The sequence below is a fragment of the Malania oleifera genome, chromosome 12 (genome assembly GCF_029873635.1).
Source record: "Malania oleifera isolate guangnan ecotype guangnan chromosome 12, ASM2987363v1, whole genome shotgun sequence".
NCBI classification, from domain to species: domain Eukaryota; kingdom Viridiplantae; phylum Streptophyta; class Magnoliopsida; order Santalales; family Ximeniaceae; genus Malania; species Malania oleifera.
This window is the reverse complement of record NC_080428.1, coordinates 6,749,736-6,777,032: the sequence shown is the minus strand read 5'-3', so window position 1 is coordinate 6,777,032 and position 27,297 is coordinate 6,749,736. Positions and strand designations below refer to the sequence as shown.

The following is a 27,297-nucleotide window of genomic DNA, read 5'->3' as shown; positions in this document are numbered from 1 at the left end:
TTTAGAAATGCAAAAACATTGAGCATCTGAGATTAAAGTAGGATTTTTGGAATTTAAGGCTCGGGTGAGCGTTGTGGGTGTAGTTTTGGGACCCGCAGGCAAAATTTAGAAAATTAAGTGGGGATGTTAAATAATAGTTTAAATGATAATTTGGGGTATATGGAGTTTAGGGAATGTTAGTTGAGTATTTTTTTTGGGAGAAATGAGTTAATTAATCGAGGAAAAATGTGAATTTCAAGATTTGAGTTTCGGGCGCCAAAGCCGTAGAATCTAGGTGTTAACGAGTCTCTCAATAAGTCAGGTAAGAGGAATAAATTATAGAAGTATTTTTAGAATTACTATTTAAATTAATATGTGAAAATGTACTTATGATATTTTGTCTGGAAATTATTACGATATAAATATCAGATAAATTGTGTGGCATTTAAGTGATTTTAAATTGTGGAATTTTGGAGTGTGAAATATAACGATGAATAATTTTTGAGAAAATATTGAAATGAGAATTATTGATGTGATTAGTAAAAAACAATGAAAGATAACATTTATGTGTGAGTAGAAATGTTTTGCCTGAAAAATGAGATTTTGTGAATTACTAATATTGGAAAATAATGAAATGTGGCATTTATTTGTGAGTGAAAATTATTTGCATGAGAAAAGAGTTTGAACAAATTATTGATATGAGTATTTTGGGAAAAAGTGAAAAAAATACGTGAAATATGATATATATATACTATTATGAGATGATGGAAAGTGTACAGAAAATGATGAGAATATTTATATTAAACTGAATTGTGATATATTGGAATATGATTGATGAAATGCCAATACCGCATAATGAATGCGGGTATGTGGTAGTGAACCCTGATGGATGGTTATGATATTGAGCATGGTACCGTCACTAGTGGTGTTAGTGCAACCACACGGACTCTTGGAGCGTGTGGCGTGACAGTCGACTGAGCCATTTTGTAGGGTTGTGGGTCCCCTAAGTCTGAATCAGGGCTATTGGCCGGCCAGTCGTACTACAGACGCGATATATGATATGATATTTGATCTAACTGGGTCGGGCAACCGCGGTTAGATCCAGCCTTCGGGCCACACAACCTTGACTATGGGGGAAGCATGACGTGAATAGAAAGATCATCAGAGTGGCTATGAGTTACAGACGCGATGTTGGTATTTGATACCGAGGATACTCATAAGCCGAAAAGTAAAATGGAAACGAAAAGTGAAAGAATGATAAAATTGGCTAAATTGAGAAATGAAAGAAAGAATAGAAATTGAGAAATAAAGAATGATAAAATTGAGAAATGGAATCGTGTGAGTCAATAATATAAATAATTGAGGCAAAATGAAACTCTTCACCTGAGGGCTTACTGAGTAAGGTGAGTGCCCTGATAGGTATCTGATGTGGCCATTCTTGGCTGCATAACGTGTTAGGGCAGAGGGAACTTACTTGTATGGGCAGGTAATCTTCCCTATTCTCAGGAACTTAGCGGATAATTATGTGTTGGAAATCATTGAATTTGAGAAATGATTTTAAAACTTATAAAAGCTTGTGTTGTATATCTATATGATTATGAGAATGTGTATATCAGTGTATTTTCTTAGATGAAATGATGATTTGAAAAGTAAAGGGTATTATAATTGAACTCATATGACCACACACTGTAAATAATTTATTCCTTTTTATTGAGATGTGTCTCACCCAAATTATCTAAATTTTTCATGGAACAGGGATAGATCGGGTGATAGAGCTCCATGATCATAGGGAGCTGGGACCTTGATATATAGGGTGAGTTTGGACTAGGGAGGTGTGATTCCCTAAGGTTGTATTCTTTTTGGATATGAGATAGTATTGTGTATTTATGTATGTATATATACTCTGGGTATTGTGTTCTGGATGTTATAAATATACTGTCTTTCGCTTTTAGGTTGTATAATAAAATAACTTTTTACCCGGTACCCAATGCAGGTCGGGTTGTATGAATGATAGTAGGATTGTTGACGTGGCCGATTTGTGAATGTTATGGATGACGTGTGATTATTTATTTATTATGAAAATCGGGGCGTCACATTGAGTGTTTTATAAATTTCATTGTATTCATGGTTCGTCTTGTGAACTGAGTTTAAGGAAAAAGTTGTATCTCTTGTAAGCAGCGGAGTAAGAGGGAGCTGTACGTCTTGTAAGCAACGAATTGTAAGGGAAGCTCCATCTCAATTTAAGGAGTAGGGATTTTAGTGAAATCGTTAAGTGGGTTGCTCAAGGCGAGGACGTAGGCTGAGTTGGCTGAACCTCGTAAAAATTGCGTTTGTCTTCTCTCTTCCCTTAACTCTTTACTTTCCACATTACATTATATTATTTGCATTGCACGTGGATGTTGAATTACTTTACACACAATTAATTAGGTAAAAATAACTCATTGATAAAATAAATCTAATTTAGTCATAAATCCCAACAATTGATTTGTTAAATATACAATTAGGGATTAATTAAGTGGTAAATAGGTTCAAAGAATTTTTTAAAAATACCCAATTCAGCTCCCTCTTGGGATTACACCTTAATCAACAGCCGAGACTATTGGAGACGTTGTCACAGGTACACTTACTATATTATTATATAAAATTATTGTTTTGTTGACACAGGTGCCACCCATTCCTTTATATTTTTGTGGAGTATGTTAAAGTAACTGGGGTAGAGGCACAGTTATTAGATGTAGAGCTGTCAGTGGTCGCACCGACGAGATCTATGGTAAGATGTAGGAAGATACTTCAGAACTTTCCGGTAAGCATTCAGGGGAAAGTACTACCAGTTAATCTCGTGGTACTAGATATGCAGGGGTTGATGTAATATTTGATATGGATTGGCTAGTAGCTAATCACGCCAGCATAGATTGCCATAAAAAAGAAGTGATTTTCAGACCCCTCGGGTGAGCAAAAATACAGATTTATGAGTTCGCGTGTGCGTGCCTCGCCATAGCTTGTGTTAGCTATTCAGGTGAGGAGACTGCTACAGGGTGGTTGCTAGGGGTATGTTGCATATATAAAGGAATTGCCAAAAGAAGAACTAAAACAAGTTGATATGTCAATAGTTAGAGATTTTCCAGATGTTTTTCCGGAGGAATTTCTTGGCTTACCACCAGACTGAAAGATTGAATTTACCGTGGATCTATTGCCAGGGTCAGCAACGGTATCTAAAGCACCATACTGTATGGCTCTAGTCGAATTGAAGGAATTGAAAGATCAGTTATAGGAGTTGCTGGATAAAGGATTTATTAGGCCCAGTGTGTCGCCCTGGGGAACACCAGTTCTATTTGTGAAGAAGAAAGATGAGACCATGAGGTTGTGTATAGATTATAAGGAGATAAACAAACTGACAGTCAAGAAGAAATATCCTCTTCCTAGGATCGACGATTTATTTGATCAGCTTTAGGAGACCGCGGTCTACTCCAAAATTGACTTACGGTTTGGTTATCATCAGGTGAAAGATAGAGCAGAGGATATTTCAAAAATAGCATTACGAACCATATATGGGCGTTACGAATTTTTGGTGATGCCATTTGGGTTGACTAATGCACCAGTAGGATTTATGAATTTAATGAATCGGGTATTCCATTAGAACTTGGACCAATTTGTTGTTGTATTCATTGATGATATACTAGTCTACTCGAGGAGTTTTGAGGAGCACGAGCATCATCTGAGGCTGGTGATGCAGACATTGAGAGAAAGGAAGTTGTACGCAAAACTCAAGAAATGTGAATTCTGGTTAAAGCAGGTTACTTTCCTCAGGCATGTGATCTCTGAGAGCGGTATATCAGTTGACCCGAGTAAGATAGAGGCAGTGGTGAATTAGGAAAGGTTGAGGAATGTTCAGGAGATTAGGAGTTTCTTGGGACTGACGGGATATTACCGTCGATTTGTAGAAAGATTTTCAGGACTATCAGGACCTCTAACGCGACTTATCAGGAAGAATGTCAGATTTTCATGGGATGATGAATGCGAACAAAGCTTCTAGGAATTAAAACAGCGACTCGTCACTGCACCAATACTGACGATTCCGTCTGGAGGTGATGGCTATGTAATTTACAATAACGCATCTTTGAAAGGGTTTGGTTGTGTGTTAATACAACATGGTAGGGTTGTAGTTTATGCTTCCCGACAGTTGAAAGAATATGAAAAGAACTACCCTACCCATGATCTGGAGTTAGCTATAGTGACACATGCACTAAAGATTTGGAGGCATTACTTGTACGGTGAGAGATGCTAAATATTCTCTGATCACAAAAGTTTAAAGTACTTCTTCATGCAAAAAGAGTTGAATATGTGATAAAGGAGATGGTTAGAACTTATCAAGAATTACGATTGCACCATCAGCTACCACCCAGGTAAAGCAAATGTGGTGGCTGATGCATTGAGCCATAAATTAGAGGGTACAATGCAATTAGTAGCAGTAATTTAGCACCCAATTCAAATGGACTTGGGAAGACTTGGAGTGGAGTTAGTGGAGGATGATCCTCAAGCATTTATTGTCAGCCTGGTTATGCAACCTACGTTATATGAGAATATTAAAACCGCTCAGGGGGATGACCCATAATTAGCAAGGGTAATAGCTATAGTAGATGATGGTCAAGGGGAGGAATTCAGCATTTCTGATGACGGGGCTCTAAGGTTTTGCACCATATTGTGTGTGCCTGCGGATGATGATATTAGGAGAATGATTATAGAGGAGGCTCATAGATCTCTATACACGGTTCATCCTGATAGTACTAAAATGTTTAGGGATTTACAAGAGTATTTCTGGTGGAGTAGCATGAAGAGGGAGATTGTAGAATTTGTGCAGTAGTGCTTAACGTGCCAGCAGGTTAAGGCTGAGCACCAAAGGCTGGCTAGGCAGTTGCAACCACTTTACATCCCTGAGTGGTAGTGGGATCACATATCCATGGATTTTTTACTGGGTTACCATTGGCACCGCATGGTCAGAATGCCCTCTGGGTAGTTGTTGATCGGCTGATGAAAATAGCCCACTTTTTACCTATTAAAGTTAGCTACCCTATGAACAGATTAGCACATAGTTACATTCAAGAGATTGTTCGATCCCATGGAGTGCTAGTATCTATAGTCTCCGACCGTGACCCATGTTTTACATCACAATTCTAGAAGAGCTTGCAGGATGCTTTGGGGTCTCAGTGAGCATTCAACACTACTTTCCATCCTCAAACAGATGGTCAGACAGAGAGAATGATCCAGGTACTTGAGGATATGCTGCGAGTGTGTGTATTGGATTTTGGGGGTAGTTGGACCTAGTATTTACTGTTGGTTGAATTTGCTTACAATAACAGCTATCAGGCCAGCATTGACATGACACCTTATGAGACACTTTATGGTAGGAGGTGTCGTTCTCCTTTATACTGGGATGAATTAGGTGAAAGGTGAGTTTTGGGGCCAGAGATAGTGCAGCAAGCATACAATAAAGTTTGACTTATTCGAGATACAATCAGTGCAGAGTCGGTAGAAAAGCTATGCAGATACTCACCGTTGGGAATTGGAATTTAAAGTCGGTGACCATGTATTTTTGAAAGTAGCACCACTACAGGGAGTCATGAGGTTTGGAAAGAAAGGTAAGTTGAACCCTAGGTTTATTGGGCCATTTGAGATACTTGAGAAGGTTGGGCTAGTTGCCTATCGACTAGCTTTACCACCCGTTTTGTTTAGAATATATGACGTATTTCATATTTCTATGTTAAGAAAATACGTCCTAGATGCTTCCCATATTATCAGTTACACAGAATTAGAATTCAGTGATGCCTTGGCATATGAGGAAGCTCTAGTGCAGATCTTAGATAGAAAAGAACAAGAATTGTGTAATAAGAAGATACCATTAGTAAAAGTCCTGTGGAGAAATCACACGGTAGAAGAAGCTTCTTGGGAGCTTGAAGAGGAAATTAGACAGAAATACCCACACTTGTTTAGTGGGGTACAGTAGGGATATGTAAGTTTAAATAATGGCAGTTTTAATCTGGTTTGTACGGTGTAATTGTAATTTGTAATATAGGATATGTAGTGTTTTTAGTTTTGGGAGAATTTTCTTGTATGGGTATAATTGTAATCTCCTAGAACTGTTTATGTAACTACGGTATTCCTGCGCCACAAGTGAGGGTAAGTAATAAAATAAGTAGCCGGTTTTCTTTAAGGGATGGTGAATCGCTCAAATAGTAAATTTCGAGGATGAAATTTTATAAGGAGGGGAGAATGTAGAGACCCGTAGAATTATGGTAATTAGATAATAAAAGTAAAGAGGAAGTAAAGGAAAATTTTAAGAGGGTTAGCTTTGCATTCATCGATGAACAACCTTCTTGGGATCGTCGACGTGGACACGTGTCTTGTCGACAAGAAAATACGGAAAGGATGATTTTTAGGACTTGAATTTCGTCAACAAGAAGTAAGGGTTCGTCAACGAAACTCCTTCTTGGACTCGTCGACAAGGTGGCGTGGCTCGTCGACGAGGCCACGTGTCAAGACACCTATAAATACGCAGGAAACGGGTTTCAGTGAAGGAAATTCTTCTCTCTCTCTCTCTCTCTCTCTCTCTCACTTTCTCTCTCTAAAAACGAGATTCTCTCACTTCTCTCTAAGTTTTTGACTTCGTCTCTCCTTGGTTCGACAATCAGAAGCTACCACGGTGATCCTAGGGAGATTCTTTACACCATAGTCGGAGTGAAATGTCGATTTAAGAAGTTTGGGAACCATCCCAAAACCAGGGTGAGTTGATTATTTGAGCATTTCCAGTATTACCCAATTCATTTGAGGTCAGATTTAGTATTATATGCGAATATACTAGAGTTTTGTGAAGTAAAATTTGAGTATTATATTTTCAGGAATAGGATGTTTTGGGACCCTATAGACATGGGTTGGGGACCCCAGTGAATATTTTCAGGAGCCCAAGTAAATTATAATCCAGAAAATTTTCGAGTATATAGGTTCAGGGTAATATAGTTGATTTACTAGAAATATGTATATGGATGTTATTTCAGGATTTTGGGGATGGTACGCCTGTGCGTAAGGATTAAGCTGGAGGCGAGCCTCCCAACCAATTAGGTAAGGGAGATATGTTATGCTAGAAATTTTAGCAAGTTTACCAAGAAATTTTGTGTGTGTATATAAATATCAGTTTATTATTTAGCTTTTCCAGAATATGAGTTTTATTATTATTTGTGTGGCTTGAGTGGATATTCGCCTGATACAGAATTTATGTAATTTTTCCATAATATCATGATTTATAGTATATACACATATAGACAGATTTTTATCAAATAGATATTTATTAGACAAGGATTACATATATTTTTTTTTCAGACTAGTATTTTACAGTAATCACAGAATGCCATGTGTTCCAAAACCATAGCACTCAGATTTTACAGATTATACAATTAGATATTACAGTATTTACAGATCAGATTTATAGTGTTATGGTTATTTTAGAAACATGATGAAAACAGTAGGGTAATTATAGTAATAGTATATACAGTATCAGATCCTTGATGAATTATTTTAGACAGATTCAGTCAGTAAAGCACGGTACCGTTGCTATTTTCAGATCAGAGTGCAACCACATATCTATGATAGTATGTGGATTTCGTCAATCATGCTCGGAGAGTTTGTAGTCTCCCTAGTACTCTGGGTTGAGGGGACTCGGTTTGACGAGGTAGTTTTCTAGTTCCGTGCTTATGAGAGGATGCAGTTTGGCCGTGCTGAGGATTGGTATAGTACAATTGACTTACCTGGAAGGCCAACCAGAATTAAGTCCCGCCTTCGGGCCTCACAACTCTGTCATGAGGGGTTAAATCATGACATACAATTTTTCAAGAAAAATCTCAATTATGTATATGTATACAGATTTACAGAATTTTCAGCAAAAATAGTATAATATTAGAACTATGAAAAGTAGAAAACTCAGATGATACAATTATGTTTTAACTATGATAAATGTAAGTTATACTCTATATTGATTTGCCAGCTTATATAGTTTCAGATATTGTCATTATAGTATTTATGCAACTCGGTCGCCACACACTAGTAATAGTATATTTCCACTTACTGAGCGTTGTCTTATTCCAGAAATTTAACATTTTTCAGGTGAACCAGCTAGGTGAGCAAATCAGGCTCGCAAAATAGAGAGATCTTTTGTTTTGCCCTGCTTATAGGGTAAGTGTATTCAGGGAATTATGTTTTTGAGCAAATAGTACTGGGGTGATGGGTAAATATATATATATATATATATATATATATGGTTTGGAAACAGTAAATTCTGGTATTGTATATATATGGGTGTATGATTTTATGTTTTCCGCTACATAGGTGTGTCAATTTGTGTACAAGGATATTTCAGTGCCCATATGAGGCCTGAGATGCTAAAGCAAGCATAATAGGGGTAATAGAGTAATATATATATATATATATATATATATATATATATATATATATAATGGTGTAATTTTTGGGTCGTTATACATATCCTGGCGCAATCCATGGAAACCGAAGAGCAAAGCTTGAAGACCTACGCATTTTTTAGTTGTATTGTACTTAGGTTCAATTGTGCATGCATTTCATCTGATTGAATATAAATCTCTCACAAATTACCTTAGACTGACCTTAGGAACTTAATCTTTTCATGAAAAACCTTTTACTTAAAATGCTAAACTCATACAAAAGGTTTGAAGTGGTTTTGATCTTAAAAGAAGGCTTATTAGGTTGAAAAATAGAGTAATCATTGACTAATGTGAGGCATTTGTCGACTAATATTAACCAGTAGCCTAGTCGAGTTTTTGCCCAAGCCAATCGTCGACGAATGACATTGAATTGTCGACAAGTGCTAATTGAGTTATCAACGAAAAATTCCAGTAGCCTCGGCGAGTTTTTAGCCCAGGTGACTCGTCGACAAAAGGGCATGACTCGTCGACAAATGAATGCCACTCGTTGATGATTCCAATGGGCAAACTAGTGCAACAACTCTAAAATGGTCAGATTTTTCAAAATAAAATATTATTTTACTCCAACGACCATAAAACGGCTATATTGTGTTTTTGCCTATAAATACCAAGCTTAAACACTTGGAAAATGTTAGAAAAACATTTGGGAAGCTTTGATGAAAATTATTTCATTCTTATTCATATTTCAAGCTCATTTTTGAAGATCAAATCCATATTTCTCCTATTCTTCTTGAAAAACATTTTTGGAGAAAACATTTTGAGTGTTTCTTGAAAAGCTTTGAGTATATTTTTGCACTCATATTTTCCACATCAAAGCTTTCTTATATTTGATATTTTCAAAATTTTTCTTGAGGCTCAAATTTATATTTCTTATACTTTTTTTTTTGAAAATATTTTTGGAGAAATTCTTGTGAGTTATACAAGAAGCTTTGGGCATATATTCACTCATATATATTTGCTTGAAAAGTTTCTTGAGAAAGGCTAGAGCAATATATTCATACTCATGTATATATTTTGCTTGATAGCCTTCTTACATTTAATATTTCAAAGGTCATTTGAGAAAAATCATTTCCACCAAACTCTATTGAGCTTCATATTTAAAATCATTTGAGAGTGCATTTAGAGATATTTTTAATTGTACAAACTAGCTTGTTGAAGAAGCATTTCTTGTACACAAAATTTATTTTCAAATCTTTGTCTTCGCAGTTTGGGTTGTGAACCGTGCCAAACATGGGTATTGTTTGGAGACGTAGCTCTGCTTATAAGGAGTGAACCGAACGAGGGGATATCGTTTGGAGAGGTGGCTTCGCCTATAAAAGTGGACTGAGCGTGAGGTATTGCTTGGAGAGGTTGGTCCACCTATAAGAAATGGTGTAACGGGTGGCTCCACTCGGTTTTGAAGGAGTGGTTTATTAGAAATCCTTGGTGGTTTGCTCAAGGAGAGGACATAGGTGAGGATAGCCGAACCTCACAAAAATCTCGATGTCATTCTCTCTCTCCCTTATCTTATTTATATTTCCACAGGTGTATGTTTATTTATATATTGTTGTGATTGTTTTACATACACACTTTAAATTTTGATTGGAATATTATTTGTGAATCGGTAAATAATTAGAAAATGTTTTTAAAATTCTAATTCACCCCCCTCTTGGGATTACACCAATCCTCACAATAGAATTTTGTGAACTTCCTTTGATCGTCCTTCGATAGGCAATTTCAACACTCGAAGATTTTGGTCACATCTTGCTTCTTTATCCATAGACTCATCCTATAAGGTAATGTACTTTGAAAACTGAATGGAATGGCATCCCTTTCTGTTGCATGTTGTTTCATCGAAAGATATGCCTCTTCTATTACATTTATTGGTCTCATCGGTATGTTGTATGTATATGCAATTCAATTCTACATGAGTAAGGCAAGATGCAATGTTATAACATATTAGCATGCCCCTAAGGACTATATCCCTTTGTGTCTTAACATCTTGTTCATCTCCAAACACTAGTAAAAGCTCTATTTTAGCATATAAGATAACTTTTTTTAGTGTATAGTTAAAAGTTTTCTAGTGTATGGTTAGGCTCTACATATCATAAACTCTAAAGGCTCTCAAATTGTCTTCGAAGAGAACAAACCGATTGAAGGAATTTTCGTGAGACCTATACGGAAGACAAAACCCCATGAAGAATCTCACTACATCTTCTTCTCATATAACCTACAAAGGAAGGAGTACTGGTATAGGACTCGTGCAACATAGTGAAAGTGTGTGAATAGAGCACTTATGAATATGAAAAGGATGCATGGACATGGCAAGGAATTTATAACATGAGATATCACTTTGCAACCACATCATACATAACATAACATATAGGAAAACACATGTAAGTAAACTTAACAACATAAACTAAATGCACAAACACATATATGAGGCAACCCAACTCTCAAATATTCCGGGTAGATTTGCCAAAGTTGTTGACACCAAGTTTAGATGGCCTGTTTGTTGACACCAAATTTAGATGGCTTGTATGACTTGCCAACATTTGATCACTGAAGAAAACCAAATTAAAATAAACCAAGCTTGCTTCCTTTACTTATCCTTTTTTTATTTATAATAGAGTCACCATGTTATTTTAGTTTTTTGAAAAGGTAAAGTAAGGAAAAACCTTTCTTAGAAAAAGATCCGATTTGAGAGTAACGTTGTGAATAGGTAAGGTAAACCTAATAAACCACAAATTAGGAAGATTTTAAAGTTTACTTTCCCTATTGATAGTGGTACTCCCAAACTGAATTTTTTCTAAGAAAGGTTTTTCTTTATTTTACCTTTTCAAAAAACTAAAAATAAGATGATGACTTAGCTATAAATAAAAAGTGTAAGTATAGGACGAACCAAGGTTGGTTCATTTTACTTTATTTTTTTTAAGTCATCAAATGTTGGCAACTCAAATGGGTCATCTAAACCTTATGTCGACAACAATCAAATAATTTTCATGAGTTAGGAAACTTCCATACAATTTTGTATTTTATATCTTAAATTGGTAGTATGATAATTGAACTAATTAATATTTTCCAGTCTCTTTAATTAATAAATTAATAGTTTTTTGTGATCGTTAAAAATTGAATTATTTTTTGTAATTTAATTTTTTTTATTCAATTGATGGAATTGCCTAAATTTAGTTTTGAGCAATACAAGTACATTTTTATTATAAAATATACATAGATTATTATTTAAAATGAACATAAAAAATTATCAAATAAATTTATTTTCTATATTCAAAATTAACATATCCAGTGTATGAGACAAGTTTCTTCTAACCAACTTTAATTTATCACTTAAGAGAGAGAGCGAAAGAGAGAGAGAAGCTCTGGTAAGTGGCCATGTTCAATAAGGCGAAATTGGGCATAATCCCTTTTGAAAATTGCAAAATAAGAGGAGATATCAATCTAATGTAATTGAGACAATAAACTATAAATTATCTACTAAAGTCAGGTCTTCCAAAGTTTGAAATGGCTATAAAAACTTGAATAAAGTTAGTGAGTCACTAATAAAATGGTCCTGCAATATTTTGAGTTTGAATATTAACACAACATAATGCAATTGGTTAGTTAAGAACTATTCCTTAATAATTTACCCCAAAATGCATAAAAATAACTTAGTTAATGCAAAATCAAAGAAATACTCCATTGCCCATAAACCATCGAATGATGCAAAACTAATACTACAATTTGGGAACATATAAAATGAAAATGTTTAATTTTTTTTTTCAAATTTTTTTATTTGACAAATTCTAAGAAAATGGTGAGAAAAAGGCAAGGCTGATCGCATCCCATATCCACCCTCGCTAGAGAAAAAAATCCATATGAGAGGATTCCAATTAAGTTACATTGAGACCTAAATAGCATCATGACTTGATAAATCGATGGCAAGACAAGACACAATCACCGAGTAATGTATCACAACATGAAGTGTTAACGAATCCTTGGTCTTCCTCTACAATCGTCATGTCATCCGGCCAATGAAGCTCCTAATAGAGAATCTTAATCTAGGTAGGTTGGGTCTAGATCCAAAACATACATTTTAGATGATTCTGGGCGGCTTCGTTTAGGGTAATGTAGTTAGAATAATGTTAGAGATGGAGCTAAAGACAGTCAGGAGACAACGCGTTGTTGAGTTAGAAACGCGGTGGAAATTATCTCGTCATTAATCTCTCCATTAAACTCTTCTTTATAACTTCCAATTTGTATTGATTTCATTTAATTATAATTTAAATTCCAAGCCTATAAAAGGAGGGCTATGGAAGATGTAATGTGCAGCACATGTATATGCATATACAGTGCAGAGAGAGCACATAGTAGCTCAGAGAGAGCAGAGAGGAATAAGGGAGGAAGAGAGAGAGAGAGAGAGAGAGAGAGAGAGAGAGAGAGAGAGAGAGAGAATTGTAAGATTTTTTGGCGATAGTGAATTTTGGTGTGTGCTCCGTGGACGTAGGTCGTTATTGACCAAACCATGTAAAATTTTTGGTGTCATTTTGATCTGGATGCTCACAGGTTCCTAACAAGTAGTATTAGAGCTCGGTTAGAGCAGAAAAGTCAGATCGGAAGTGTTCTCGAAATTCAGAGCTCTTTCCAGTTGAACAAAACTGTGTTTTGTGACCACCATAGCATTCAGCTCGCCGAGACGAAAAGAAGGGTGCAAGCCAGAGCACAAATGGAGTTCTGCAAAAGCCTTACGCGCCCCCACGCGCCTTGCCGGAGCAAGACGCCTCTCCACACACTGGCGAATAGTCCCTCACGCGCTACACGCGTTGCACGCGTCTTCTTCGCCCGATCCGCCTCGACCTGACACGGTCCACAACCCGACCCGAACCGGAAAGACACTCAGACCCTGGTGAACCTAAGTTTTGATCCATGAACCGGATCTGACCCACTGCTCAGAACCGGCCACGTAAGCTACCATGCCAGCCGGGCCGCGTCAACAGGAGTGTGCCACGGCAGGCGGAAGTGCCACATTAGTAGGTGGGCCCCACCTGTCACGTTATCAGTGGGCCCACGCTTGCCATGTCATCGGCGGACCCCACTGCCAAGTCAGCAGTGCCACGTCAGCAAGCTTGACCAAGTTTGACAAGGTTTGACCAAACTTTGATTGAGCTTTTCGGAGTCGTTTTGGGTCCATTTTTCGAGCGACTTGAACCATTTCTAGGGTTTTCAATCGTTTTGGATCCAACCACGCTATCCATTTAAGCTAATTCCATCTATAGATCAGTGAATCGAGATGTCAAATGAAAAGAGCTCAAAAATCGAAATGTTCAATGGAAACAATTTTCGGTTTCTGGAAGATGCAGATAGAGGATTATTTGTATGGGAAGGAATTACACTTACCATTGAAGGGTAAGCCAACATCCATGAACAAGGACGAGTGGGAGTTGCTTGATCGAAAAGCCCTCGGAGCCATTAGAATGACGTTGTCGAAATCTGTGGCATTCAATATCAAGCATATAACATCCACCAAGTCTCTGATGGATGCGTTCTCTAATATGTACGAGCAACCTTCAGCCGCAAATAAGGTACATCTCATGAAAAGACTATTTACGATGAACATATCTGCAGGTGAGAGTTTCAGCATGCATCTGAATAACTTCAATCAGCTGTCTGATCAACTTGCCTCAGTTGGGATAACGTTTGATAATGAGATTCGGGCCCTATTGATTCTTAGTCAGTTGCCTGAAAGTTGGAATGATGTCGTTACTACCATCCGTAGCTTCGTAGGAAAATTGAAGCTTGTATACGATGAGGTCGTTAGCATGATTTTGACGGAGGAAATAAGAATGCTATCAAACCATGACTCCACTTCAAGTTTAGCCTTGAACACGGAGAGTCGAGGCAGAGGAAACAGGCATAGACGATCAAACAACCGCGGCAGATCTAGGCCCAGACGGTCAAAATTCGAAAATCCTAAAGGTACTCAGGACACAGGTTCCCAGAGCACTAAAGTTATTGAGTGCTGGAACTGTGGAAAGATTGGTCATTACAAGAACCAGTGCAAGAGTCAGAAGAAAGAATTCGAGATGAGGGCAAAGACAGAAGTAAATATTGCTTCCGAGAATGATGAGATGTTATCTGCTCTTGGGAAAACAAGCAGGAGTCTTGGGTCTTAGATTCCGGAGCCTCATTTTATGCCACATGTTGCAAAGATTGCCTAGAGGAGTACACACCAGGTAATTTTGGTAAGGTGTACCTTGGCAACGATCAACCTTGCGACGTAACCGGTAAGGGAGTTGTGAAAATCAATATAAACGGGTTAGTATGGAAACTGAAGGATGTCAAGTATATTCCAGACCTGAGAAAGAATTTGATTTCAGTGGGTCAGTTGGCAGATGAGGGATACATGACAAAATTAATTGGCGATGAATGGAAAGTTTCAAAGGGTGTACTAACGATTAAGTGAGGTGAGAAAAACGGAACACTTTTTCTAACCTCCAATGCCTCTATGTTTATTTCAGTTGCTGCAGGAAATGACAACAGCAACATTTGGCACCAACGACTTGGTCACATGAGCAAGAAGGGACTCAGGGTGATGCACTCAAAGGAAAAATTAAGTTAGTTTCTAGATAAACACCCATGCCCCAAAGATGAAAGGACTAGAACTGGTCCACTCAGAATGTGTCGAGACACATCAGCAGAATACCGAGAATCCTCAGGTGGAGGAACCAGTGGAGCAGATCATCGCACCACCGTCTCCTACTCCAGCTCCAGAGCTTAGGAGATCTACTCGGTCCCATGTACTAGACAGAAGGTATAATGATTACTTACTTCCTACAGATGGAGGAGAGCCCGAATGCCATGATGAAGCATGTCAGGTGGCAGATACGAGCAAGTGGGAGCTTGCGATGAAGGATGAGATGAAGTCCCTCACGTCCAATAGAATGTGGAAGTTGCCCAAAGGCCTTCACAATAAGTGGGTGTATAGAATTGAAGAGGAGCATGATGGCCCCAGAAGGTACAAGTCTCGGTTGGTAGTTAAAGACTTCGAGTAGAAGGACGGGATTGACTACACCAACATTTTTACACCAGTTGTGAAGATGAAAGCCATCAGATTAGTTCGCAGGAATCGAGCAGACAGGAAGATGGTGACTATAAAGAAGCTGAAGTTGTGTTCAACTTCAGTTGGTTTTCATACTTGAAGACACATATTATGAGCACATCATTTATTCATGATACTCTGGTTGAGGAGGTGTCTCTGTCTCCAAGTGGGATATTGTTAGAGATGGAGCCAGAAGATAGTTAGGAGACAACGCGTTGCTGAGTCAGAAACGTGGTGGAAATTATCTCGTCATTAATCTCTCCATTAAACTCTTCTTTATAACTTCCAATTTGTATTGATTTCATTTAATTATAATTTAAATTCCAAGCCTATAAAAGGAGGGTTGTGGAAGATGTAATGTGCAGCACAGGTGTGTGCATATACAGTGCAGAGAGAGCACGGAGTAGCTCAGAGAGAGCAGAGAGGAAGAAGGGAGGAAGAGAGAGAGAGAGAGAGAGTGTGAGAGAATTGTAAGATTTTCCGGCGATAGTGAATTTTGGTGTGTGTTCTGTGGACGTAGGTTGTTATTGACTGAACCACGTAAAATTTTTTGTGTCACTTTGATCTGGATGCTCACAGGTTCATAACAGATAAGATGATAAGCATCCACTAATAGTGACAAGGAGGATCGGTTTGTAGGTGCGAGACTTATGAGAGACTGATTTATTTGTCAAGAGTAAATAATATTTGAGGACAATAAATTTTAACCAATCAAATTTTTTTTTTTTAAGTTCATTAAAGTCAAAACTTTAAAAAATTTTGAGTCAATGGCAATTTAAAATCTTAAACACCAGCCCATAAAAAATTAGTAACATAATTAAAAAAAAAATTGTATTCGGGTTTTGGAGGCTTTTGATGGCACAACTTGTTTTAATATATAGTAGATTTATCAAATTTATTATTTCATAAAGTAATTCAATTAGAATTATTATGCTGCATATTAATCATGTTCTTTTTGGTACACAGCATTTTACCAAAAATAAAATTTTTTTTAAATGTTCATTAGTTCTCATCAAACATCGTAGCTCGTCATATCCCAATTTGCCCATCATATCTATCCCAATTTGCCCATCATATCTTCTATTGCATGCCTTACTGAGTTACCCACGCTAATTTCATTGACTTTGAAAGTCTTACGGTAAGGTATGATTAACTATGACCCCCTCCTCCCTTTTTGAATTTGATCCATTTGCAAGTTTAAAAACATGGGAAAAGAAACGAACTTTTTGATTTGGTTGTCAAAGAAATTAAACAAAAAACAAAATTATTACTATATTAATGAAACAATCTTTTGTTTTGTTCCATGATTTTATGCCAGCCCTTAATGCAAAGATCCTCAATTTATATATGCTAGAGAGGAGCTTTACCTAGACAGCTGAGTGCCTCAATTCGTTCTTTTCCTTTCATTTTTTCCATGTTTACAAACAAAATCATCACAATTTTACAATCAAAATCTGCTGTGAGGATTTGAGTCCTCACATTTCTTGATCAGCAGAACTTGTGGTCCCTCGCATCAAAAGCTATAAAAACTGTGAAACCTTGGAGAATTATTACTTTTCTCATCACCAAAAATTCTTTTGAGTCGGTATCGCTCTTAGGCTTCTTTCTCTGCCAACAAGGGAACGAGCAAATCGCCCAGACTTATGTAACTTCTGTCTAACAGCGGCTATTTTACGGGCCACAGCCTGCCATATCATTTGGACAGCATCACCCTCCTTTGATGGATACCGATACTCAAAGAAAATTTCAACCTCTTTCAACCTTTCCCACATTCGAGTCCACTCATCCCTCCCAATACTCCTAATGAGGTTTACAATGAATTTTTCTTTGACAGCATCCGATGTCCGAATAAATAAGCAAAATTCAGAGTAATCAAGGACATCCTCATATGGGAGCTCAATCTCATCACTGATGATGACAGGGACGCAGTGGCTGGCAATGGCATCAAAGAGGCGGTTTGATGAAGGAGTGTCACCAGCTATGTTGAGACAGAATTTGGAGGAGTGCATTCCCTCAGAGGCTTTCCTGATCCCATCCCCCTGAACACTTCCAAATTGAAAATGCACGTCTTTCTCATCCTTCAGAAGATAGAATAATTCTTGCCGAACAAAGCCACCCTAAAATCCAAAAGCCACAAGTAAAGAACCAGTACATTTCATATACAACAGATACACCTAATGCAATAGGAAACAAAACAATAACTGAAAGTTACGAAAAATAAAAAGTAAATATGTGATCGACTTATAGTGGACCCTGCAATACACTAAATCACAAACATGATGAAAAATAAAGGTACCCAGTCAGATGGTATTTGTGAGGGAACATAAAGCATGTCATAACATTACACAAATCATATAAAAATGGGTGCTATTAACTTTTTATTATTATTTCTATGAAGTGCTTTTTCAGGAACAATAAACATCGAATTGACCTTTGGAACACAAAGGTGAATCTAACAAGGAAAAAATTATCACATTCTCTCAAAATTACAAACTGCATAACCAGAATGGAAATCTTTCAATCAAAGAAATGCTTCAGTATTGCTGACGAAGGAGAAGCTTAAGAGAGGATATTTTGTCTAATTACAAACTGAGGTGTCATCTTTTGTTAGGGTTGAATGGGCTAGTATCAAGCTTTACTGCCTTCTGAAAAAGTTCAAGTCTGATATATGTTGGTGCTTGGAGAAATCAACAATAAGATCAGGTGTCCAAACATTTCTGTTGTCACTCCTAATGTTTCTCTGTGTGCGCATGTGAGTGTATGATATATTATTCTTTGACAAGTTTGCTACAATGTCTCAATCAAATGCCTAAAGAAAACAGAAAGCAGACCCAAAGGTCTTAAGAAATTCAACATGTCGAATACCGGAAGTGTTGGAGGTGCAAAGGGCAGGACAAAAGCCAAGTCCGCTGGAAATTTAACTTGATGATTTTTTAACTGGGAAGAAAAGAAGCAAGGCAGCAGAATTCTCTCTACAGACCCATGTGGATTTCTTTCCAAGAGCAGCAAAATATTTGGGTAAGATACTCAGACAACAATTCAATTGCCAAATGAACTGCATTGAGAGAGGGAATAAGAATGGTTCAAGACTCAATTCTATAACCATGGAACAAAACTCGATATCTATAGTTCGTCCCCTATAGAATATAATGGGAATAATGCACAATTTGATAAATAGTCAGACATGTCTTTGGGATTGGGCCTAATTTGATCCAATTGTGCTGTCACCAACGTTATGGTCTACCTTATGATATTACAAGAGCACAGAACTCGTCTCCAGAAGTTTGTAATGGGAATCCTTCTTCACTCCTAAATAGATTTCTAAAACGAGAGTTCTGAGCGTGATATTAAGACCTTATCTACATTCTAGAGACAACAGTAATGACAGAAAAGAAAACCAGCAAAGTGAATGCATTTCTCACAGCAAGGCAAACAAGAAAAAGTAATACTGGCCTTGATATCGTAGCATGCTTTAATAGCATAAGGATCAATTCTAGTCATCAAAAAAATAAATACTGGCAAAACAAAACAAAAGAAGAAAAATACAGCTGAAAAATTAGGGATAGAAGGACACTTACATCTTTTCTATATATGGCTCCTTGGAAGTATAGCAAAGTCGGACGGCTATCAAAGCTAGATAAATCGTTGGCAAAGGTTTTGATCACATGTTTGTAAGGCGCAATCACATCTTTCTCAACATTTGCTATGTTCGTGGGATATCTCCCAAAATCTGCAAGTATGAACATTGCAGGCCACAGCTTCACCCTAGCATCTAACAAGCTGTTTGGATGATGAGCCACAATTAAATGGTCACGTCCCCCTGACCTCTTCCACTCATCTTGAGCTGTCAAGAAACTGACGAGCTTCTCTTGCAGTAACTTGTCCCTGCCCTTCTTTTGGTGTGGGTGTACCTTGGAATATCGATTATAGCTCAGTGAGGAAAAGAAGGGGACAAATATAACATCCGCTTCACTCGAGTTCTTTACTCTTACAGCACTGCGTGTACCTACATGGTCAGCAAATTCCGAAGCAAGAAGATCTAGTGTAAGCCAATATTCTATACTATGTTGCAAGTTTAACCCACCAGGATATTCAGGAATTCTGGTTCGAAGATCAGGCCAAACATTTCTCCCTTTGGCTTTCCAATCTAAGAGCTCAAAATGAAACACAGGGGGTAAATCGTACATGAAGACCTTAAGGACTGCTTTTTCTGGATTGCAATTCACAGAATCTTTTTCCCTGGGCACTTCTTCTTCTTCGGCCACAAGCGTGGAAGGAAATGAAACTGAGGAGTCATCGCTGTTCTGGGGTTCAGCATTTCCATTATCGGTCGGTGTAAAGAGGTTAGAACTGGGTAATAAAGTATGGTCAATGAAGCTAGGACGGTCCGTGGAACGCAACACAAAGAACCAAGATAATATGAAAACAATGGATGTAACTGAAAATAGGCAAAATAAAGATTTCTGGGAGATAACCCCATGGGATTGGGAATTCCTCTCGACCATTCTAATTCGAACTCCAAGGTCAACAATACACCACAAGAAATATCATATCTTTATCTGAAGCAGATAATAGACAGTACTGGGGACACGGAACAGGAAAAAACACAGAGAAAAGGTGAAGAAGAGAGAATCAAATTCAGATTAGTCCATGAATGCGCATAAACGGGACATGGGCAGGGCCAGAGACCATTCATTGGCCAGGGCATTAGCAGAAATTCCTCGCGCAAAACAGATTAACCACGGTATGCAATCCACAGAACAGTACCCAAGAGGGTGCAAGAATCATAGACTCCAATGCCAGAAAATACTGACTCGAAAGTAGAAAATAGGTTCAGAGTGGTATTAGAAATCCAGATATCTTACATCAGATCTCTTCATGAGTCGTGCTTTTTTTCTCTCTCTCCCCGCATTGTCAATGAAGAAAAGAACTTCGAAAAAAAAAATCCTCAAAAGAATGAGAATATTAAAACGGGAAAGAAAGAAAACCCAGATGAAATCAAATATAATCTGAACAATCCACGGAATCAGAAGCAGAAAGAAAACCCAGAAAACAACAAGGAAAACGTGTGGAAGTGGAACTGAATGAATGTGGGAACATTTGGCGAATTGGGTTAGGGGAAAGAGCCGTTACTTCATCAGAGATATTACGAGTCGTGCCGCGGAGGTTGGAGAAGGACGAAAACCAAATTGATTGAACTCAGATTCTCTTCCCCTCTGGGCGTTGCGCAGGAGTTTGAAGGGGGGGCGTGGGAACCGGTACACTCATCAGAAGAACCGAGCCCGCTTCTTTTGCGAGAGGGCCAGGGATGCATCGCCACTTAGAGATAGATTATAACTTTAAAAAAAGAATTTTCTCAGTGTTAACGGAAATGAATAATACCCGCCGGCGTGATTTGGGCCGTGTCTGGACTTTGTCTCCCCTCTACAAAAACAATTGGAGCTGTAAAAATAATTTCACCATGTTTCCGTGTTAAAAATTAAACAGGCACTAAAAAAAGAATTATTTATTTATATAATAGTAATAGGATACCTAGAGTTTTCATATATTGTTATAGCTTTTTCTTATTTATTGGTGTTTTTACAGATTGGAATATTTTAGGTTAATAATAGTAGAAATTAAAGAGGGGAAATCCTCTTCATAATATGTTTTATTTGTTTAAATAATTAATTAATAACTTTAGCATTTTCTTACTTAAATATATTTTCGAACTGAATTAAATTTGTTTCTCATGTCTTCGACATTGACTATTATGAAAATTATTTTAAATAATTGGACAAAGTACAATTTTTAAGTTTTTATTTTAAATTTTAATTTTATTAAAATATTGTAGAATGTTATAAAATAAAAACTTACGAAAGAAAAAGTAACTAAAATAAAGTTTTTAGCTAGTAATAACAGTATGTGTTATTTATCATTTGTTACGAGTTATTTACTCTTTTATATATGTTTCTATATTGTTGCTCCCAAGAATCGTACGACTTTTATTAAATCGTCCTTCGACCACAAGCACCTGAAAGGAATTAATAATAATGGTTTAGAAGATCTGGGTTGTACTCTGATGGATCACTCCAATGTTTAAGTTAGGGAATATGAGATTCAGATTGTAACAGTAAATGAATAGTGAGTGAGAATGAGATCTTTATCTCCTTGTAAGATTCCCTTTTTATAGCGGTGAAGGCAGACTCCTTTTTACCTTAGCATTTATGAGCGTATCATTTTACTTAGAGGGGTTATGGGTGACTCGCCATTATGCTTAGGAGGGTAATGGGTAACTCGCCATTATGCTTAAAAAAGTTATGAGTGACTCTCCATTATGCTTAAGGGGGTTATGGGTGACTCAAGGTGGTCTAGGACATCAATAGTAGCTCTTGTAACCGCATCGAGGGTTATGGATAACTTGAAGGTGGTCATGTGAGACATCAAATGTTGTCCAATATTGGCCTTACAACTATCCACACATATGAACATACTTGTCAATTTTGGGTATATATATTATTTTCAATATTCAATAACATATATATTAGAACATTTGAAAAATAGATGTCGAAGTAAAGAAATTCTCATTATATATGCAGAGACCGGTAATGAAACACATTCAATGTGTGAGTAATATTGTTTTTAGTTTATTTTTTTTGTAAAATTAATCAGTTTTTCGTCTATAATATAAAAAAAATTTCATGCTACTTGGTGATATTTGAAAATACTAATATTTATATATTAAATATATATGTCTTAGATATAATGAGTAATAAATTAATTACAAGATAATTAGTATCTTATATTTTGTTGTCAATTTTTTTCTTTTTAGCTAATATTTTTACAATAGTGATTTTAGGAAAATAAATCGGAGAATTCATGAACATAGGATATAAAATTGCCATTGTATATAGTATACACCAAATATTAAGGTGGCTTGGAAAAATATGAAAAATAGGAAATCAATAGGACCATATAACATGCCAATTAAAGTTTGAAAATATTTTAGGGGATATGAGAAGTATATGATTAACCAATGTGTTCAATAATTTTCTAAGGATAATAAAAAAAAAAATGATAGATCGGATGGAGGAAAAGTATGGTAATATCTTTATACAAAAAGTAAATGTGATATTCAAAGTAATAATTATTATAGAATTAAGATCATAAATCATACGATAAAAATTTGAAAAATAATAATTGAACAATGAATAAAACTAGAAATGAAAGTTTCAAAAAATCAATTTGATTTTATGTATAAGAGATTGACAATAGAAACTATTTATCTTTTAAGAAAATTCATGAAAAATTTAGAAAAAAGACGAGGAATTTGCATATGATTTTTGTTGACCTTAAGAAAACATATGACAAAGCATCTAGGGAAGTTCTTTGGTGGGTGTCGATGCCCATTTTTGGTTGGGTCTTATTTGTCTTTGTTGTATTTGTGCGTGTGGCTCTTATACTTGTTGTGGCTCATAAACAAATGAAGAAGAAAAGCATATGGATTCATTGGTGCTGAGCAGTAGGGACTCGTCAACGAGTGTGCGTCACTCATCGATGAGTAGATACCAAGAGCCCGAGAATTGCAGAAGTTCTGAGATATCGAGAGCAGGAAATCAGAAACTCGAAGACTTGTCGACGAGTCCCCTGTTCTCATCGACAAGTGTTTTGGGCTACAAGAAAGAATTCAAAATTTGAATTGGAATGTTGTGACGGTTAGGTATTTGGAGGGAAGCCTCCAACGGGTTGATAAGTATGTCTTTTTGGGCATGTTTTGATCATGGAGAGATCATTGTATCAATTGTATTATGTACTTTCATTTTCATAGTGAAATTCTTATGCCGATTGCTCCCGTGGATATAGGCTTTGCTGAACCACATATATTCTTATGTTGTTTTCTTTATTTGCTTTCGTATATATTGTTGTGATATGGATAATATAAATACGAAGCACAACGGAATAAATACAGCAAGTAAATGAAACACAACCAGAAAATGATAAACAACAATAACAATAATAAGATTTACGTGGTTCGGCAAAGCCTACATCCACGGAAGCAATGACACAAGAATTTTACTAAGGAAATCTCAAAGTACACAATACACTTCTCAAATAATCACTCACTCTGTCAATACATGCCTAGAATGACATATAACAGTCTCTCAGAGGTTTTCCCCCCAATTACCCAATCACCCCAACGTTCAAATTCAAAATTCGAAAAACTACTTGCACCCCAGGCGCACTCGTCGACGAGAACATGGATTCATCAACGATTCAGAGAAGGACACTCGTCAACGAGAATAGGGCATTTGTTGACGAGCCAATTTTCTACTCTCGGTATCTCCAGAATTCTGAGTTTTTTCTACTCTCGGGATTTACTCGTCGACGAACACAGGGCACTCGTCGACGAGTTCTTACTGTGTTTCCCCTTTATGTTTTTATTCCTTATTTGTTTATGAAATTCAAAGTAGAAGAGTCACATCAAAAATAACAATCTCTACCGTGACGATTATACGTGTAATGCCCCAGAAAATTAATATGCATAGAAGTGTAAACAAAAAAAAATATATTATTATTATTATTAATCAATTAATTAATTAAAAATTATTAAATTAAAATAATTAAATAAATACTATGATGGATATATAATTATATGTATATATATATATATATGTTTATAATATTAATATAATATAATACGGAATATTATATATATAAGTAAAACAAACTTCGAAAGGAAGATTCATTTTCCATTTCAATATAGAGAGCATGCATTTCTCTCTACGCCACTCTCTCTCCTCCGTCTTCTCTCTCTCTCTCTCTCTCTCTCCTCGATTTCGTCAGCCAAATTGGTGCCGATCGAAAAACAGAAGATACCACTAGGTTCCATTCTCCGCCATTGACATTCCTACCAAAGTGGATTTGTCATAGGAATGACGTAGGCACCACTCCTGGCGTAAGGTAAATCATTTTCCTTTCCTTAGTTTTTCCTTAAATCTTTAGTCAAATCAATGATCGGACACCACCATGGAGTCCTAGTCTCGATCGTCGTCATTTTAATCAGAGTGGATTTTCAATTTGGGTTTCCTAGGCACCACTCCAAGGTTAAGGTAAGATTTAGGGAATTTAACAAATTTGCTATTTTTGAGAATTTAATTATTTATTTGGAGTTTTATAGGCTTAGGAAATGTTAAATAGTCATTGGGAATTTTGTGAGTTTAGGAATATTAAGGAAATTATAATTTTGGGGTTGAGTTGATTTTATTGCGGATAATGTGATTTCAGGGTTTGGAGTTTTGAACGCTCCAGGCGTGGGCTGGAATTTTTACCGAACTTTCCAGGATTCAAGTAAGGGGATTAAGTTAAGTGAGGATTTTTATTAATTATGAACTAATTAAATTGTTATTTATTTATTTATTTATTTATGAGTTCAAAGATTATTTTGAAAACAAACCGTTTAATAGAGATTTTACAAACCTAGGACATATGGTATGATATTTTGAATAATATGAACGGTGGAAAATCTGATTTATCTCACGAACTAAAAATATAGTGTTTTCTTGGTTGTCAACTGGATCGTGTTTGAATACTGAAAACGTGTGGAAGGTGAATGATTTTATGGTTTATCGTGAAATCGAATTTGGGAATGATTGTGAAATATACTGGAACTGTTTGTGAAACATACTATAACTTCTTGTGAATAATACATGGATTTGATATGATGGTCGGGGGCCGGGTTTTATATGATGGCCGGGGGCCAAGTTTTATTTGATAGTTGTGAGCTGAGTTTATTTAACGGCTAGGGGCCAGGTTTTTATTAAATGGCAGGTGTAAAACGAAATGATTTAAATTATAGTTTTTATTACTTAAATTGCATGATATGCTTTAGGAACCCTAGAGACCAGTTGTTATGTGAGCACGATACCATTGCTAGTGATTGATTATTAGACCATGTGCACCCACTCTATTTTGGATAGAAGTGTAGGGGGTCTTAACTGACTGCTTGCATGAGATTGAAGTAAGGGCGTCGGATTTGCAGCTTGGCCGTGGATGCTTGCAGACGTACTTGTAGAGGATAATGTTTTGACTTTGTTTTGGGCTGATCACCCAGACTTAGTCCAGCATTCGGGCCGCACAACCCGTGCCATGGGGGAAGTAAATGACGTTAGTCACAGGGAGTTGTCTTTATGCATATCTGTGGATTTATGTAAATGATGTTAATTTTTCACTAAACTGGTTTATACTATGGGAAGGAAAAAGGGCAGTTTCAACTGTGTAGAATGAACTTCTATTTAAATGTTATTTTTGGTTAAATGAAGAACTGGTTATTTTCTATATACACTAAAATTCAGGCTAGCCACACACTGATTTTAACTTAGTCTTCCTTACTAAGAAGTGTCTCACCCCAATATACAAATTATCTTTTCAAGAAACACCAGGGATCGTGTTTAGTAGACTAGAGGGGCCGAGCTAGCCGTTTAGTCTATGAATGTAGTGGGTGTTGACTGAGTTTTATTTTTGTACAGTGTTATGGGTTGTAATATGGATTTTCTGGGAGACCCTTGTGTATAAAAGTAGTTTAATACTCTAGTAATGTATGTTGGAGAATTTTTCATTATTTCCATTGCATTTATGTATTGACTACGGTATCAGATACACAGACGTCACTAAAGTAGCACCCGAGCCCCACGTGGCAGGTCGGGGCGTTACAATACCCCCCGTAGGAGAATCCCCAAAAACATATCTAATTGCTCCACCTTGAACTTGAACTGTTCGGTTGGGTTCATCTCCCTTCTATCTATTGGAGACATAGAGTAAGTCTAAGCAATGCTTGAACTTCTCTGAAGTAATTGATTCCGTCAGAATATCCTTTGCATTTTGAGACGAGTGAACTTTCTGCAACACAAGCTTACCTGAAGCAATCAATTCCCGAACCCTATGGAACCTCACATCAATGTGCTTGGTTCTAGCATGGTATATCTGATTCTTCGCCAAGTAAATGACACTCTGACTATCACAATGCAGCACCACTCCGTCTTGCCGTAACCCTAGCTTTTTGACTAAACCGGTAAGCCATAAGGCTTCCTTTGTAGCTTTGACAACTGCCATATATTCCGCCTCAGTCATGGATAATGCTACTAGAGACTGTACCATAGATCTCCAACATACCGATCCTTCTACAAAGGTAAATACATATCTCGTTGTAGACCTTTTATCATCAATATCTCTAGCATAATCAGCATCAACAAACTCCATAACTTAAGGACAACCTTATTGCTTGCCGAACATGATGCCATATCCCGATGTACCCCGTAAGTATCTGAGTATCCATTTGATGGCTTCCCAATACTGCCTTCCTGGATTAGAGAGAAACTTACTTACCATGCTCACCGCATGAGCCAAATGTAGCCTTGTACACACCATGACATACATTAAACACCCCACAACACTAGCATAGGGGACCTTTGACATGTCCCGGATTTCCTCATCCGTACTTGGGCAATCTGCAGTAGAAAACTTAAAATGATTCGCTAAAGGTGTACGCACTGGTCTAGCATCAGCCATGCTAAACCTCTTCAACACCTTTTGTGTAACACCTCCAAACTTGCTGGGTGGGGCCTGGGGTGTGATGAGAACAATCACACGTCTTTGATACCATTTATGCAGTAGAACTAATTAAACAACCTCAAATAAAATGCCAGAGTACTATATACATATATACAAACCCATAAAGGAGTATAACCAAATTTTCCATATTACATA

The 27,297-nt window shown here is 36.9% G+C and overlaps 1 protein-coding gene across 1 annotated transcript; it reads right to left on the bottom strand.

Annotated features, from left to right (window-relative positions):
* Positions 1-16,802: 16,802 nt before the first annotated feature.
* Positions 16,803-20,868, bottom strand: LOC131143801 (probable arabinosyltransferase ARAD1). Its single transcript, XM_058092160.1, has 2 exons — positions 19,134-20,868; positions 16,803-17,672 (listed from the first exon to the last, which is right to left on the bottom strand). Exons 1-2 carry the CDS (start codon positions 20,058-20,060, stop codon positions 17,118-17,120), a joined length of 1,482 nt encoding a protein of 493 aa, XP_057948143.1. The 5' UTR covers positions 20,061-20,868; the 3' UTR covers positions 16,803-17,117.
* Positions 20,869-27,297: the final 6,429 nt, after the last annotated feature.